Genomic DNA, 18476 nt, shown 5'->3' on the forward strand with positions numbered 1-18476 from the left:
CACACACACACACACACACACACACACACACACACACACACATACACAGGGAGAAAGAGAGAACCCTTCCTGCTTTTTCCTCCTTCTCACCTTTTCTCTCCAGCTGCCACAGAGGCTCACACGTTGCCAGCTGCCGGCAGTTCCAGGCTGCAGCTCTGCATCCGGCATGAGTGCTGCATTCCCCTCTCTGGCCCTACCACGTGGCAGAGAGGGCGATCCAAATGCTTCCACGTTTCTGGCAAACCGCAGAACAAAGTAAGACACGCACACCTTCAGCAGCTTCTGGCTGCAAGTAGTTTCATAAGTTTTTAACTCTTCAGGCAGGGAGAGTGTGTGTATGGAACACACCGTCCTCCTTCAGGTTTCAACTCACACACAGTTAAGATTAGAAGAGTAATTTACTCAAGGCCACATAGATAATAAGGAAAGAAACAAACATCCAAAATCTAACAAGTCTGTGGAAATACAAGCTTGCCTGAGCAGTTTCACAAGAGAAGCCAAAATTCAATCCGAGGTCTTTGAACACCAAATCAAGTTTGTCAGCCAGTCCAATGGTCAGAGTTTCAGGGTTTCCAAGCAGAAATCACAACACAGAACAAGAGATCAGAGAGTTGTTTCCAAGATCAGTAACAGCACACAAAACTCCAAGAAATCAGCGTTTATTCATGACCAATGCCCCTTCCCACAGCATCTCCTTAAGTCTCAGTCTCTACGTGTGCCTTATGGAGAGGGGCAGGGCGCTCTCCTCCCGAATATTTGAGCCTGCCTGCATTGTTCCCTCCTTCTCTCCAGTCTCCGTGCTCTAGGATCAGGAGGGGGTGGCCCTTGCTCATCGCCTGAGCTCTGACTCTCATGTTCACCCTGTCCCAATCCTAAAAGGCCCTAGCCTGCCTCAGCCTGCTCTTCCCCACATTCCTCTGAAGCCACAGATACCTCTCCCTCGACTTCCATAGGCTTCAGTTCCAGCTCATTTTCCTCAGCAGATTCAGGCTCCGACAGAGGCATGCCAGCCCCCCTCTTTTGGACCCGCTCCAGGGCGGCCTTGCGGATCTAAAACTGACTACATTCTGGATGGCCATGAAGTTTAGATCAGTGCCGCCCCTGCCGTGGCCAGTTCACCTGCCTGGCCACGCAGCCTGCAAGCACTTCTCTTTCCCCACCCCTGCGTGGGAAAGCCATGGCCACCAGCAACTAAGAGAAGCAAGATGACAAGACTAGATGCCAGACAGTTTGCAGAAGGCCAGTGGGAAGGTGAGGCCATTTGGGGGGTCGGGTTAGATGCGTTGCAATTCTCAGAAAAGTGAGAGGCCTAAAAAAAAAAATGGAATTATCTGCAAATGACTTCTGGGGAGATGGCTTGGAGCCATGTGCAGGCAGGCGAGAGAACAAACTTGCAGATTGCCTTTCTGGTCTATTCTTGCCGCCTCCCCTCCCTAAAATCCAGCCGATAATAGAACTCTTTGGATTGAATGGGAAGTTAAGAGGAACTGGCATGAGTTGAAATTAAAAGGCCAAGTCAACTGCCCCCCCCCCAATTATTTTGTAGGAGATGTGGAAAGTGTTTCTCGCTTCTACTTCCCCTTATCTGCTCTTTTATAATTTAATTCAGCCTTAACCAAACTAATGTCTTTTGGGTGTCATGGACCACAGTTCCCATCATGCTGGCTAGAAATGGAATGCCTTATTTTCTCTGCAGTATGAACCTAGGAGGCAGAAGGTCTGTGTGATTTAGATGTATTTAAACATTTGTTTCTTCTGCCTAATTTATTAAATCAATGTCTAATTTGAAATTAAATGTTTTGGAGAAATCCAGGGTGGTTTACAAGAAAACTCTCAAAGACAACTATTGTAAAGCATCACCAGGACTGCTTAAAACAATATTAAAAGTGTGTATTTTAAGAAAGAAAAATATTAGTAGTAATTTACTTAGTGCTGTTTGGCCATAAAATGTGTTGTTGTTCTACATATGCCTGGCTGAACAGTGTGTTTGGAGTTGCCTCTAAATGGGTGAGGGATGCACTGTTCATATTTTCCTTGGGAGAAAGTTCTATAGTTAGGGTGCTGTCTCTGAGAAGGCTCCGCTCATGGCCACTTTTCTATAAACCAAATCAGGGGAACTGTCTGGTCAAAATGAATGGTAAATGACAAATGTTTGTGGGAATTGGGTATGTCTAGCTTAGTGAAAAGGACTAAGGGTGGTGACATGATAGCAGTATTCCAATATTTGACGGGCTGCCACAGAGAAGAAGAGATCAACCTATTTTCCAAAGCATCAGAAGGCAAAAATAGATAGAAATTAATCAAGAAGAAAACCAGCCTAGAAGTAAGGACTTGTGAAAACAACTAATCAGTGAAAAGGCTTGCCTTCAGAAGTTGTGGATCACTGGAGGCTTTTAAGAGGAGATTGGATATTCCATTGTCTGGAATGGTATAGGTCCCCTGCTTGAGCAGGGGGTTGGACTAGAAGACCTCAAAGGTCTCTTCCTTTGAGAGAAGCGCTGCCAACCTCTCCTCCTCCCCTTGTCCCTTCCTGGGCACAGAGAGAGGGAAGGAGGGAGGGAAGGAAGGAGGGGAGGAAAACAGGAAGAAAGAAAGGGAAGGAAGGAGATGAGAAGGAAAAGGAGGGAGGCAGGGAAGGAGGGGAGGGAGGGAGATTGGAATGAGAGGGAGGGAGGGCCTGAGGGAAGTCCTGCCTTAGCACTTGGCCATCAGCAGCCCTATTGCCCTTTCACCATCCCCTGGTGGTCTCCCATCCTATTGCTGAGGATGCTTTGGTTACAAAGCCAGGTATCCTCGCATGGAGAGGGAGTGGGCCTCCCTCTGACCCACACACTTTGCCCTCCTGCACCCACCATGAGCAACCTGGCCAAGGAGAGCAAGCACAGCAGCAGCAGCCTCAAGGAGGAGGTAAGCGCAGCTGGGTGGCCCCTTGGGGAAGTGCGGCTGGGCTAGGCAGGGCTGTGGGGTCTTGGCTGGGCGCTTGACCTCCGCTGCCCAGGGCTCCGGGCAATCTGTACCACTGTCCAGGGGGCCCCTGCATGGTCTGAGAGGGACATTGAGGCTCCTCCAATGGACCATGTATCAGTGTTCACTCTGGTCCCACCCCCCTCCACCAGAGACCCTCGGATCTGCCCCAGTCCTGGCCAGGCCCGCACAGGCACCCCTGGCAGAAGTGACGTTGAGCTGGTCATGCCCACCCAGTAGGTTGCACCTACCCCAGCCACACCCACCCGGCCTCCCGAGGGCAACCACAATGCTGATGCGGCCCTCAATGAAAATAAGTTGGATACCCCTGCTCTAATAGAATGGGAGCTTAAATGTTACTGTTATTTTGTTGGCTTGCTAGTTTTTCTTCTAAAGAAGCAATCTGTAGAAGCAAATAATCTCAACAATCTCATTTGTCCTTTGGCAAGTGACTGGTCTTCTCCAAGACTCAGAGTCTATTTGGGGGGGGGGGCAAGAGCCACTGAGACAGCTGCTTGTGCTGTGCATACTGTCACAATGATAAAGTCATTGTTCTGACAAGATTCCTTTAAATAATTCACAGATAGTTAATAACTGAGGCAATGTTTCTCCTCTCCCTCTGCTGAGCTTTAAAACATTTCCAGATGGGAAATTTAAACAACTATAATGGACTGCTACATCCCACAGTTCCCCTCATTATCTAAAAAGGTAATTCAACAACACCACACATTCTGAAAATTTGAGGAGGAAAATTAGTGGGATAGGAGTGGGAGGGAAAAGTATAAGAGAGCTTGGCTGGTAACCATGGCAGTATTAGCCAGTCTATTTAGCTGTCACTTTTCCAAAGATTCATATATATCATTATCTCAATTGTCAAATAAATAGTGTCATTCCTAAGCCTTTCATGTCTGGATTCTTAGAATCAAAGTTTTCTGAATTTATTTCTTACATCCAGACAACCACAAGATGCAAGAAAGAAATTCAGAAAACTTTGATGGATTCCTATAACCTAGTTCTGTAATCATAGGATAAAGAAAAAAAAATGAAGGAGGGAATCATTTTAGATGGCTCCTGTCATAAATATCTTGGTAATTGTTGAGGTCCACAGAACTCACCTACCCCAGGAAATCATTTGTCAACGTAACATAAGCATCTGTAGAAAATCACAGTATTATCATAATTACAATACAATTGAGGTAACTTGTGTACTTTCATCAGCCATCATTATTCAATTGTGTAATTTATGATAATATCCTGCCTCGCAATATTTATGTGCTCAGTCTTCTATGTGATCCACAGCACAAGCCATCTTGACTCACTTCAAACTTCAAATTATTTAATCATATAAATAGGTATTGTATACAGTTGCACAGAAGACCAATTTGTTACAAATTCACATTGGAAATGGGTAATCTGTTACAGCTTTCTATTATGTATATGTATTGTAAAACACACATCATTTTCAATAATACAGAAAAGAATAACATATTGCTATGAGACATAAGTGGTTTATATGGTTTTGGGCTTAATATCTTAGACAAACTCAGTATTATGGTTTATAAGACACAATTTAGTGCTTAGCACTGATGTGTGAATCCAACAAATCATAGATTATTCATAGTTCATACATGATAGTTACCCCATGCAACTGCCATTTAGGGAGGGATGGGGAGCAGACAAGCATTTACAAGTTCAGAAATCACTTCAAAGGAATACAAAAAACATATTAATTTATTCATACCTGTCCTTTTAAGCACTCAGGGTCAGGGTTTTATAACAAATGTAGTGTCCCTTGAAGCTTCAACCTGTCAAACTATTAAATCAACTTATACTTTCCAACTAAAGAGATAAGCAGTCTTGGCTGTAGAGATTTACAGCCCTTGGTCTCTCCTTCATCAATAGGCAAGTTTGGAATGCCAGTCTCTGCTAAGGAAGCTGAGGCAGTTCTTTCTCTTACTCTAGGTCAGTGTTTCTCAAACTTGATAACTGGGAAATTCTGGGAATTGAAGTTCACATATCTTAAAGATGCCATGTTTAAGAAACACTGTTCTAGCTGCTCTTTGTCTTCCCAGCTAGCATTCCATTTTGAGGGATGGCTGTGCTCTCAGGCAACAGGAATGAGCTGGGCTTCTCTTAAGGTCTGGGGGAGTTTTACAAACCTTGAATGGGAAGTCTCGCAGCAAAGTCTTCTACCTTTTGTTTTTTTCTCTGTGATCTGTTTGTGCTTTCGTGCGTCCTGGTTGTCCAAATACAAATAATTATGCTTTGCCTTGTGTAAGGTAGAGCTACCATATCTAGGATGCAAAAATTCTGGATAGCAATAAACCAACTCTTGTGTCATTTAATTTCTCATGCCCAAGTACAGAATCCATAATAGATCTGCTTTGATTTTATCACTCCAAATTCTCATCAGATCCTTAACAATCCCCGATGAAATGCTAAAGACTCTGCAGGGAACATGTGTTAGATCAGCTCTTCTATTTTGACTTGTTTATTTAGTCAGAGAAAGCTGGGTGATGGAAATTGGCCATTAGATTTGCGAATTGGTTAGGGAAAGGCCTGTGGCTTTGTCTCTTGCTGTCAGCTTTGCATCGCATTAAATATGAATTAACATCATCCCCCAAAGTTGCTAAATAATAAAAATGTAGGTGTTACATAAAATATTATTAATTCTTCATTGTTCCTTAGCGTTAACATGATAATAAATATGGAAGAGCTTGTAGGAAACAATAAAAAAGGTGTGCTATTGAACAATAGTCAATAGCATTCTGGTATACCATGTAAGAAATTCCTATTACAGCCCAGTTCCCTCCTTCCCTCTCCTTCTCCCTTTCCCCGAGACAAAGCATCTTCACTTCCACTGGTATATCTACCTCTTCCTTCTACCATTCATTTACACAAACTGCACATCTAGCCTCTCCAAGCTTGTGTCTACTTTAGCAGATGGTTGTCCTGATCTGGCAGGCTTTTATTATTTTTAAAGCGAACAATTATTTCCTAAGGCTACGAGCTGATGCTGTGTTTCCCTTTAAAGACACAGATGTTAAGTCCTGTTATAGTCTCAGTAGGGTGCATTAGGTTTGCTCAAATCAAAACAGTTATGGTTTCTACAATCTATCAGTACAGAGAAACCAGTAATATATTACTACATAAAACAGGCACTCATCTGCCACAATGCAGTTGTAAATATATTACAACCAATAGAAAGCTAATCTTCATGTCCTACCTGGGAATTAAGACTAGCAGCCAATTTTACAACATGCACACCTGTGCTGCAAGAAGTAGTTGGAAAGGACTCTCGGTAGGTCTCTCTGGAAACCTCTCATAAGAGTGTACAAGCAGGCCAAGCAATTAGGAAATTAATGTTTTGTATACGGCAAAAAAATCACTGCAGGATTGATTCAACTTGTAGACTTCAGGATTCTCCTTTGTTGAGTAAAAATTTAAAATAGTAGCGCAAAAATACAAACAAATTAAGCCATCTATTGAAAAGTTGATGCTTAAATAAATGCATATTTTAATATATTTTCAAAGACTATAGCTTTGGGGGTAGGTAAATTATTAGGGGCAAAAAGTATTTTTTTTTCTTAAGATGCTGGGAAAATATTTTTATATATATATATGGCAGATTCTAATGACTCTATAAGACCTATACTGAACTTTGGTGGCAGAAGTATTCAAGTAAGAAAATTGTCAGAATATGTGCAGTAAAAATCCAGACAATTATTAGATTACAAGAAAAAGTGACAGGCTTTTTTTGTGCCTTCTTTGTGGACTTCTTCAGTGCTCTGTGCAGTCCCTTTTCCTATTTAACATCTACATGAGTCCAGCTATGTAAGGTCATCTGCCAGCATGGGATAAAGTACCATCAAGGTATCAATTATACACCTCTCTCTTGGGCAGACAAAATGATGTGGGTGAAGTTCTCTATCAATGCTAGAAGTTGTGGATGAGGAAGAATAAGCTTTAGATCAGCCCACTGCTAGCCCACGGGCTGGATGCAAACTGCTAGCCCACGGGCTGGATGCATCATGCCAAAATTGTGCCCACCCCATTGCCGGCAATGGAAAAAAGTCACGATACGTTGCGACATGTCACATGATGTTGCAAGTTTGACACCCCTGCTTTAGATCAATCCTAGCAAGACCTAATGGCTTTGGGTTTCAGAGCAATCCAGAACTTGTAATCTTAATGGAATAGTACTGCCACAGACAGAACTGGTATGTATTTTGGGGATTGTCCTGGACTTACATCTTTTCTTGGAAGAGCAGTGGCAGCCATAGCAAATAGAACTTTTGGCAAATCCATATTGTGCACAAATTGCACTTTCTTGGATTGGGAGACACTACTCATAGTCACTGAGTCTACTTGGATACCTCCTGAGTAGACTGTTACAATGCATACTAAATTGGGGCTGCCCTTGAAAATCACTCAGAAGATACAAGATAGGCAGTTATGTGAACGACTCATATACCCTCAGTACACCAGTGCTCTGGATCCTGCACTGACTTTTGATGGACTTTCAGATACAATTTAAGGTAGTGGTGTCACTTATAAAGACCTTCATGTCAGGAGACCAGGTTATTTGTTGGACCATTTGTCCCTTGTTGTTTGTGCCTACCCCACTAGATCCAATAACATAGGCATGTTCCAGATCTTGTATATTAAACAGTAACATCTGATGGGATCCAGGAAGCATGAGTCTAACCTGCCCTCTTAAATACCATGTCCTCTAAGATTCATGGAGCCCTGATCCTATTAGTATTTTGGCAGTTCTTCAAGACTTGGATGTTCCTTTGGGCATGGTGTCTAGAAGTCAGAAGAGGTAATCAATCTGAGATATCTTTCTTATGATATGAGTTGGTTTTATCATCGGCCACCATTATTTAGTTTTATTATTTATTATTCTGTCATGCCTTATGACAGCGGTGGCGAACCTATGGCATGGGTGCCAGAGGTGGCACTCAGAGCCCTCTCTGTGGGCACACACACCGTCTCCCTATCCCCGTCTCCTCCCATGGCCCCCTCCTCATCAGCAGCCCCCCGGAGAGTCGCCCCTGGGTGCGGCCCACACGAAGCAGCGCAGCCAAGGACATGGTAGCCAGGCAGTGGGGACAAGACTCCACCCTTGCGCCCCATTGCACGCAGATGATGCTGCGGGGCACGGGCGGAGGGCGTGGCCGCCATGGTGCTGCTGGGCTGCCTGACTGATCTGTGGTGGGCCGTGGAGGTGGTGGGTGGCCCAGTGGGCAGGGCGGAGCGGGGATGGGGGTGGGGGGCAGTTTTTGGGCACTCGGTCTCTAAAAGGTTCACCATCACTACCTTATGAAGTAAATAAAATAAAACTTAGTTTACTAAAAAATTTAGTAAAAATATTTTTTACTATTATTGTGCTTTGTTTCATTTCATTTTAATTCTATGTGGCCTGTCTAGAATCATAACTATGAAATGGGCAATTACATAAATTGATATAATAAAAATAATAAACCTACAGCTCATATGAATTTTGCTGTCTGAAATTTATTAGTAACTAACAACAAAAATTTGGTGACTTTTGTAGTGTTTTGTGTGTTTGTGTTCACATTTGGAATTTTAAGGGCAAATACATAAAATATCTGTCATGAAAAACTTGCCTATTCCCCAAATGTGGGCCCATAATTGGCAAGGCTGTTCCCACAATACACACTTGGTAGAAGGTAAATTAGCAACAAGATATTCTCCCTACAGGGAGCCAAAGGCATTATTGCAAATAAATATGATTGTAGAGCTTGGGGTTTTGTTCTGCAACACACCAGTATCTTATTTATTCATTTATTTCCCATTAAAAAGTCCACAGAGAACTGGCGACCAGCAAAGAAGGTGTCTAGGGGCCCACTGGTACGTGCGGAATGAATGTTCATTAAGATGATCTGGAGAGAAGATGGACACCCCCTCGCAGTCAAACAAAAAAATGGGGGAGGGAAATAAAATCATGAAACAATCCTCTTAGAAGATCCCTCTACCAAAATGTTTGCATGATAAAGGGGCCATCATGTCACATTTCTACTTGAGCTTACTGTCTTCTTGCTAACATTCGGAGTACTCCATTTCCTGCAAGTATTACCAGAACCAATTCTAAAAATTGTTTAAACGATTTAATTTTAAAAGATTCTGTTTCAATTTGCCATTGCAAGATAAAGAAGTACAGAATTAGTGACAAAAACAAATCCAAATGATATATATGAGAAAGAAAACATATGAAGCTTCCAGTTTTTCTTTATAGTCTTCCTTCTGCTCTCTTCCTGTATTTGTTTTGCTACTAGATGTTCTCTCTCTCTCTCTCTCTCTCTCTCTCTCTCTCTCTCTCTCTCTCTCTCAGCTGTGCATGCATACCTGCCTACTGTATCCATATGTTTATTGTTAGACAGTGTACCTGTCTACCCACCTGTTCTGTCTTTTGATGGCATTCACATGTCCCCCACCCCACTCTCCTGTTTTACTGACAATTTCAGCAAATCACTTTGTCTTATGACATCAATACATTTCTCTTTTGCATCAAGTATTAAGCGAGAAACGTATGTTAGTTCCCCACAAGGTAAAATAACATTTGTTGAAAATGACTGTGTATCTGCCAAACATCTAAAAATGATGGAGAAATATGGGATTGCAGTGTGCAGTAATGCATCTCTTATTCTCTAATCCCAAGATAAATTCCTAGGAATGTCTAGGAGCAAAACTGTTGAAGAGGATTCTACGTTAAAGTGTGGTCAGAGTAACAATCAACCTTCACCCTCCCCACCACCACCTTCACCCCAGAACCCTTCTTTTTCTATTATATATACCCTCTTCCAACTGATTGACAATCAGGCCACCATCTCCCCGATGGGCTTTCACAGAGTATAAATATATGGCTCTTTCAAAGACCATTTGGAGGATGTTGAGTCCCAGCCTGCTTTGTGGTGCTCTGATTGTTCTGAGACAATCTGGACTCCTGTGTATTGTTTTTAATCTTTTTTTATGAGTGTAAGCTGCTCGGAGCCTGCAGGAATTGAATAGTATAGAAATTTCAACAACATCCAGCAGACCTGAGAATATGGAAGAACATGTCTATTACAGAAAACATTCCGTAGTCTAGAAAAGGGGAAACTGTGGGAATGAGATTCAGAATAACTCTACCTTAATTATGTAGGTATAAGCTAATCTGGAGAAGTGATTTGACAGGCCTTCAATATTCTGCTACATTATTTTAGCAATAAAGACTATTTCAGAAATACAAGTGGTCCTTGTTTCCTAACTTTTCCAGCCTTGACTGGCTTGACACACTTGGAAGTCCACTGGCAATACTGCATTTTGAGAAGTATTGGCATTACATGGGCGTATCAAGGTGCAGCCATAATTACCCCATGCCCCTGCATTCTGGATGAAGTGTAGAGCACATTGCCATAATGTAGAGAAGAAGAGGGCAGGGCAAGATGGATTTGTGCAAAGGGTCTCCTAGCCATCACTATCACCTATTCTTTAAATAGGAGCCATGAGTCCTGGAGGATCTACAGATTGCACACTAAGTCTATATTGGGGAATGCAACCCTATTCAGAACTAAAATCTCCAAATACAAAAGATCTCACAACCATTTGGACTTGCTAGAGTTAAGCATGAGTATTTCTTTCCCATCCCAACCCCAACAGCCTCCAGACGCTGAGACAGAATACTGATAGCAACACCTGAGCATCAAAGGCTAAGATGTATCATTCCATTCCGAAGGATTACCTCATCCAGTGACCTCATGTAGTAATGGACAGACACACCCCACAAAGAAAGGATTAAAGACCAGAGCACCACACATACACAAACACACACAAACCAGTGCTGACTAGATTTCTGACTGGAACACTGATTTGAAGAAAGAAGACTACAATCATAATACCCTGTTTCCCTCTCCCAACCCTCTGAACTATACACGACTTTGCAAATTTAAGGGTATTTTTCAAGACTAGAATTTAAGTGATTGTAAATGAAGACAGGACCTTCTATGGACATTCTCTGTTTCTCTTCCAAGAAATAATAGAGTGAGTGCCCTTTCTAGGACAGCTTCCCATCCCTAGAATTATTTCCAACAGCAAAGCTATGTATTTCCTTCACAACTTGTATTTAGAAAGATAGCTGAACTTTTATTTTTAATCAGTTTTTCAGACTTCCAAGTCATTCTAACTGTTGAAATTTTGGCTATTTACTACCAATAATGTATATTATTTTATTCTTTCAAGTATTTTATTCTGGTCTTTTAGTTGATTGGAACATACCACCTCTTCTTTTACCAGGTTTATGTTACATGATTGCTGTGGAAACATGCACACACACACACACACACACACACACAAACATACAAACACAAACATAAAATACGGTAAACCAGAATGGAATTTTAACAAATTCTGTTTGGATTTATATTATTACTTTTTGTTTTTGATCTAGCATTCTCTATATATGTTTCCTTCCATGAAAATAACTGTAAACCACTTTTTATAGACAGAATTGCAAAAAAATCTACATTGCAAAGATGTGAAGTTTTGTAGCAAAGTAAATTATTATTGCAGCTTCGAGGTGTTTCCAAACTACACAGAGAAAAGAAAAACCGGACAAAGACCAATTAACATCCAACTATTTGTTTTCCTTTTTTCTAGGACTCCTTCAGATTTCCTTTGCTTTGACATGACTATCTATTTTGTTAATCTTTCCATTCCTCTGCAAAACAATAATATCTGGTATAGCCTCTCTCCCTAGCTAGCCTTCTATCATCTGCTTAAAGCTCCCTATGAAGCTAACATCATCTCTCTAAGTGATCTTTTTCCATGTACCTGCTCAAGTCTTTGTTGATCACTTCTTTGTCAGAGGAATGCAAGTCAGGGTATTTTATGTTCCCATTCTTCAAACACTCCTATTGTATAAAGAAGATATTTTAAGTGCCTGAAGGTGGTTTGTTCCTCATTACTCCATAGAACTGACATTAATAGCCAAAGAAGAGCACTGCTGAGTACAATTATGAATGGTGTTCGGGTATGAGAGCTGCTGCAAGCCTACTAATACTCCCTAATTATAATCTTTTAGGTACTGAGTGGAAGGGAGGCAAGGCAAGAGAAAAAAAATGTAGAACACTGATTCCAAGAGGGAGGGAAATGTCAGCAAAGACAGGCAGATTTTGGCTGCTTCATTTTGAAAAGCCTACATTCTCTGTGAAATCGATACTAACTTATTAATATTATAAGCCAATTGGTATTGTGCAACTAATGCTGATGCCCCATGTAAAGACGGAAGGCAAACCACAGAAACACATGAATCCTTTCCATGTGGACAAGTGCCCAATACACCAAATGATCAGTCAAGGCAAACTTCCAAGAACAAAAGACACAGAAAAAAGAAACAAAGATATTCTGTTTACAGACAGTATTGCTTTATTGATAATAAGAATAATTGATAATAAAACACTCTTGAAAAGTATATATGTACCGTATTCATCAGGAGAGAAGGTATGGGGTCAGTTAGAAAAAAAGATGGTAGGAGCCCTCCTGAGCAGACTAACGACCTGTCTATTACAGCATCCTGTGTCAGACAAATGCATCACAAATGCTCACTTCTGAAATGTTTACAAGAAAATTGTAGGGTTATCTCCTTGTAGCAACCCAAATTCATAACAAATCTGAAGGACCATACCAACTCTTGGCAGATTCTCTGGCTATAAGATATAGCCCAAAATAAACATCTTATAACTTGACCCTTCCTTCTTGCTATATGACATCCTTATTTTGAGAATGACTATGCTGTGGCAAGTGCTCCTGCCACTAACCATCCAAACCTATCTCTTGCAATATGAGTGATGCAAATTGGATGCTACCTGTTCTGTTTCCAGTCACCTTCAAAGCAATGATTTTCCTTATTGTGGAAAGTTGGCTGTACCAAACATTTGATTTCTCTTTGTGTGGTTCTTTTCCCAGTTTGTATTCAGATGATTGCAGCCTTTACTGATCTCAGTTTCTGATGACATATTGTATATAACTGGAAAGGGATGCTGTTACACAAACAGCAGCTTGGAAGATGATTTAAATGAACTCTGTGTTTATATCTCAACCACCTTATGCAACAATATACTAAATATACTAAATAACCCCCCCCCCCCAAATGTAACTTTAGAAAGCAAGTGTATATGAATTTTTGAAATTGGCATATAGTCTGCGATCCTGGGAAAATTATTTCGTATGTTGACTGACTTTGAACTTAGCATTCATGGAATAGAAATGTGGGAATTGTATTAGCAAGAGAAGAGGTGAGATATTTCAATGATAAATAGTGGCATTAGCGAAACTGTTAATTCTGGAGATGGAAAATGGAAGTGGTTGGGAGCATGAATAGAGCAAAAGTGTAATCCTATGCATAGAACCACGGCATTAAATCCTAGCATGCCTCATTAGATCTATTCGAGAATCAAAACGTTATGCATTGCAGGTCCACTGTCATTTTGTGATAAAATGTAGGATCACCTCTTGTGAAGAAATTTGTATACTAGATAAAGTCCTGCAAATAAACTGTAGAGTTCAGAAATAATCATGCATGGGCAGAGGAAACAGTTAATTAGGAAAAGTATTGTTGTTTATCGCATCTTGGTCATAAAAGTTCAAACAGCATATAATTTTCTAGCATATAGTTCAAATAGCATATAATTTTCCTTTTATACAGCAATGCCCTTGGGTAGGCTAGACTGTTTGCATATGTATATGGAAGCCCTGACACAAGGTGATTTTCTTTTCATGACAAGGATGGGATGGGATGGTTTTGATTTTACTGGACCTAATCTAACATCAAAAGCATCCTTCCTTGGCCTGTGCTCTTTATGTGCTGAAAAACAGCTTCTGTACTGGCTTTGTGGATGTACACTCTAATACATCTGGAACAGACTGAATTATGGAGGTTGATATAAGACATTTCTGCAAAGACAGTTCTATGTAAGGTACCATACTGCATGCATCCAACATAATGTTTCTCTTATAATGTCTTTGTTGGTTCTGTTTCCAAATCCTGATGTATGGTTTCATGCTTCACAATTGCTTATAGCTGAACACAATATATCATTAAACCAAATAATTTGCTGCCATTATGTGGAATGATAATCACAAATTTAGACAATTTTAAAAGAGGGTTAGCCTGAATGATCAGACTATCCCATGACTCCAGCTCCACCTCTATATCCTGAATAATTTAATACCAACATTTAGGAAACAAAATTGGAAGATCCCTATTGCTCAAGTGCTTGTGAGCATCTGTGATGCATTTGGTACTCACTCTACTGTCTGACACAGGGCTAAGAAAGAGTGATGGGCCCAAAGTCACACAGTTGGCTTCATGGCTAAAGCAGGACTGGAACTCACAGTTTCTAAGCCAGTGTTTTGAATCACTACACCAAATGGCTCCACGTAAGTTATCCTTGTATTTATTATTGCCTTTAAATCTACAGAAAATATGAATTTATTCTACATCTTGTTTTTTCAACATGAAAAAGTGTAGAGAGGAGGATTGAGTCCGGATTTAGGATTACATCCTATCTGCCACTTGGAATATTTGTTTCATAATCAGCCCTGGATTTAAGAAGGAAAAAATTGGAAGTCAAGCCCTAAATCATAAGGTTGCTTTTTAAAAATGGAAAATGCTTTGGAAGGGAACAAGAGAAAGTGACAGGAATTCCTTTTCACAGTTCAGATGTAGGGAACCAGTACACAATTCCATTTGCATATATAATTAAATAGGTTGGGTTTTCCACTGTCTGAGAAGTGATCAAAAATCAAGGCTAGTTAAGATTATAACAAGATAGGAAGCAAATTTCTTCCCCTGCCCCTTCACAAATATTATAATATTTAACTGAACAAATAAAACTAATACTTGTTCAGTTCTCATTCACCCAGTTTGCACTTTCCAAAACTTTCCAAGACTTCTAAAATAAGAATATAGTGTGCAAATCCACATTTTTCTCAACTATGTGTTAAGCCCTGTGAGCTGGCAAACTCAAGAAAAAAGAACCACTTGGATTTCTGGAACGATCTTTATTGCTAGTAGGCTAGCTATTGTACAGAATCTTGAAAACCTTCCAAACCAATTCTCCTGCACAATTTATAGCTAGTGTGGGTAAGAAAGTTATTCTGAGACTCTTCCTTATGGCTCTCTATGCCATAACAAATGTCAAAAGGCTGTTAGATATTAATGGCCGTTCTATATCCAAATTAAATTGTAAGCTTCTCTCAAACCTGTTTAGTAAAAATGTGTGATTTCTGAAGGTAGTCCAGCAGATCTAAAATAAGAGGCAATAGATAGTGACCTCTAATAGTTCAGAAATGAGAAGTCTATAAATTGAAGAAAATGTATCTTTCTTTTTTTTTTTAGTCAAAGGAATGGTAAGAAAAAGGAGGATAAATAAATCCTTTCTTCTGATTTTTGTACAGAAATTACTTTGAAGTTGGTAATTCTTGAGTAGACATGTATATTGCCATTTAGTTCTGAGATTCAGGCTCTAGGTAGCAAGTTGATAATATAATTACACACCTAATGCAGAGGAGAGGCTGCAGCTTCCTTTTCCCTTGAAGCATTGCCAAACTCTATATACTTTTCTGGCAAAGAAAGAAATGCAGGCAGCATAGCGGGAAAGAAAGAGAAGGGGAAAAAAATCTTAAAAGGACAAGAAAAAAAAGACAAAAAAAATCTGGAACTAGTAGTGTCGACCTTTTTATTTGTCTGAGAAGAAAGAAATAATCTGTTGCTACAGTGGATACGAGGATTAGGTGTTTGCAACCAGTCTATGGTCAAGAAAATTGGGACATATATGGACCCAGTTGAATAATTATTTGCAAATACAGTTGCAATAATTACAGTATTTGTTATCATTTCTTCTCAGCTGCAAATAAGTTGGGGGACCTCATTTGAGGCATTTGTCACTGATCACTTCCAGTGGAATAATCTTTTCCAGTGATTATATGTGCAACACAATTGCTGCACAATAGCTCAGTTTAACAGTTTTCCAGAGTTCAAAAGAAATTATGGAGTTGGAGTTCCAAGTCCATAGATATACATATATTAATTAGGATTATAAACCAGCATTGCCTGGTTTCATATGTCAGAACTCTTCTTAATTATCTACGGTCCCTCTTGAAAAGTTCTTTGGAAGGAGCTCTGTGACGACTTTAGAGCAAATTGGGTATTTATTCATAATATGTACTAAATAATAAAGTAATGTATTATTACTAAATCTCCACAATGCAATATTTTTCAGGTAATTCAAAGGAAGAAAGTTTAGCAGTGCAAGCCTCCAATAAATGGCCAAGGGCTCCACAGTAAGCATACAATCTGAGCTGTCATTTTCATTGTTTTTCCCACTGTGGACAGGAAACTCTTCATCATTTCCTATCTGCATAGGCTCCAAACCATTGGAATCCAAGAGATAACTAGAAGGGGGAAAGGGTGAAGAAAGGCTCTGAAATGATCTTTCTCTTATTCTAGTCTACCATCAATAACCACACAATGTTGAAATAACTCTTCCAACTCATCCAGTTCATCAGAAAGACCTCCCCAAAAATGAATGATAAGGGCAAAACCATTCTAATGCACATCCCTGCATTATAACTGAAAACCTGCTGTGCATTCACATTCTCTGCATCCTTGTCACAAATCTCCCAATTAGCATCTGCTCTCCTGATAGTATTATCAAAGACAGGTTTGAACTTTTGCGTAAAATCTTGATAGCTGTCTAGTATGCCACCCTTGTTTTCAGTCAGTAGGAATGCCCATCTGCCTGCTTTTCCTTTTAAAAGTCTAAGAACATAATGTCACCTTGGTTGAATCTGTAGGGAACTCCTAACCTTCCCACCATGAATAATTCACACAGAATAAGAAAGTATTCAATAGTCCTGGGTCCTGCATTTCCTTAATTTCACAGACAGGTTTTCAAGAAGTATAACTGCTGCTCAATCACCTGTGGTATTCCTTCTAACTGAGGTAAACCCTGAGTTAACTGCACTGTAGTATTATGTAAACTTGTGGTCTATGTCAGAGTTCCCCAACCTTTCTGGCTTTGCAGACAGGCGGGGGGGGAGGAGATGGTTCCACGCGAGCAGCCAGAAGCACACTCGCACAGCTCCATTTGTGTGAGCAGTGGGCACATGCACACAAAGGGAATATGTGTGCACACTATTGCCCAAGTAGGTATGCGCGCGCACGCATGCCTACTCGCCCATCATTTTCACAGCCCAGTTGCAAACAGCTCATGGCCCACTAGGTTGGGAACCCCGATCTATATGACACCACTGCCTCTTACTCTACCAACCTCAAAAGATCCAAAGCCACATTCAGGATAGAATCTGATCCTTCTTTGATGAGGCAGTATAAAAGCTTTCAAGATTCATGAAAAACTTTGTGAGGCTGGCAAGCTCAGGAAATAAAACCTGTTAGATTTCTGGAAAGATCTTTACTGCTAGTAGGATAATGTAGGAGAATTTTGAAAGCCAGTCTTACTTATTTGAATTTATACAAGATACAACATCCCTTTTACAAATCATTTAAGTAGCTGACATCTACTTACCCCTGATGTTGGGATTGCTGTCCAACCAAGTTCAGCTGTGGCTGTCCGAGTATCCATTAGTGTTTCTGAAGGAAACAAAAAGGGGGGTAAAGCAAGTTAGGAGTCTGAATGCAAGTACAAGAAATATTGGAATATAATTTGTATTCAAAATTGATTTATAATTTTTATGGCTGCTCTATGGATGCAAGTTTAAGCTTTTACAGTGCTTTGAAACTTGACTTTATGACTTCTAGTAAACACAAATAATGGAACTGAAAGAGAATATTTGGATGAGTGAGTTGACTTCAAAGAATCCCAGGAAGGTAATAGTCTACTTTCTAATTAATATGTTTAATTTTTCATAGCATCATAAAGATTACTGAATTATTATTACATTAGCTTTTAAGGACAGGAATCCATTTCGTTGGATGTATCTATGGAACTGAACTCAAGAGAGCTTAGGTCATAATAAACATATTGGTATTAAATTACTATAAAACACTCTTTACATCAACACAAATGGGTAGTTTCATTTTGGGTAGTTCACTTCATTTTGAAAGGAGTCTTTGTTTCCAGAAATATTTGCTATTCTCCTGTTGTATTGACAAATGTTTAGATTCCCTAATAATAGTGCCATATGCTTTGTGTTATATAATGGTGCTGACCCATGTCAGAAATACCAGAGACACTCAAAGACCACTGCATTTCCGAAAACATCCCCTACCAAAAGGAAAGCAATGTGGATTATTTTGGTTTGTTATAATGTGCATGAGACAACAGTATCATCTAGAATTTCATTGCTTCTTTCTAAGTGAAATCGCACAAAGGTTTAATTCCAGATTTGTGTTGCATGTTAAAAATCATGGGTCTTAAAGTCGCAGTTAAATTGTGTTACTGATTTAAGTGATGCCCTTATTCAACTTACTTTCTTGGAAGCTCAAC

At 40.1% G+C, this 18476-nt stretch overlaps 1 protein-coding gene across 1 annotated transcript in view; it reads right to left on the reverse strand.

The window, feature by feature from the left end:
- Positions 1–18239, reverse strand: part of LOC107287136 (ephrin type-B receptor 1-like) — a 37848-nt gene extending 19609 nt beyond the window's left edge. The window contains exons 1-2 of the mRNA XM_015815604.1: positions 18215–18239; positions 17556–17620 (exon numbers count right to left, since the gene is read on the reverse strand). Of these exons, the coding sequence (XP_015671090.1) occupies positions 17556–17620; positions 18215–18239 (90 nt within the window). The remainder of the gene's footprint in view (positions 1–17555; positions 17621–18214) is intronic.
- Positions 18240–18476: the final 237 nt, after the last annotated feature.

This window comes from Protobothrops mucrosquamatus, unplaced genomic scaffold (genome assembly GCF_001527695.2).
Source record: "Protobothrops mucrosquamatus isolate PMUCROS unplaced genomic scaffold, P.Mucros_1.0 scaffold353, whole genome shotgun sequence".
NCBI lineage: Eukaryota > Metazoa > Chordata > Lepidosauria > Squamata > Viperidae > Protobothrops > Protobothrops mucrosquamatus.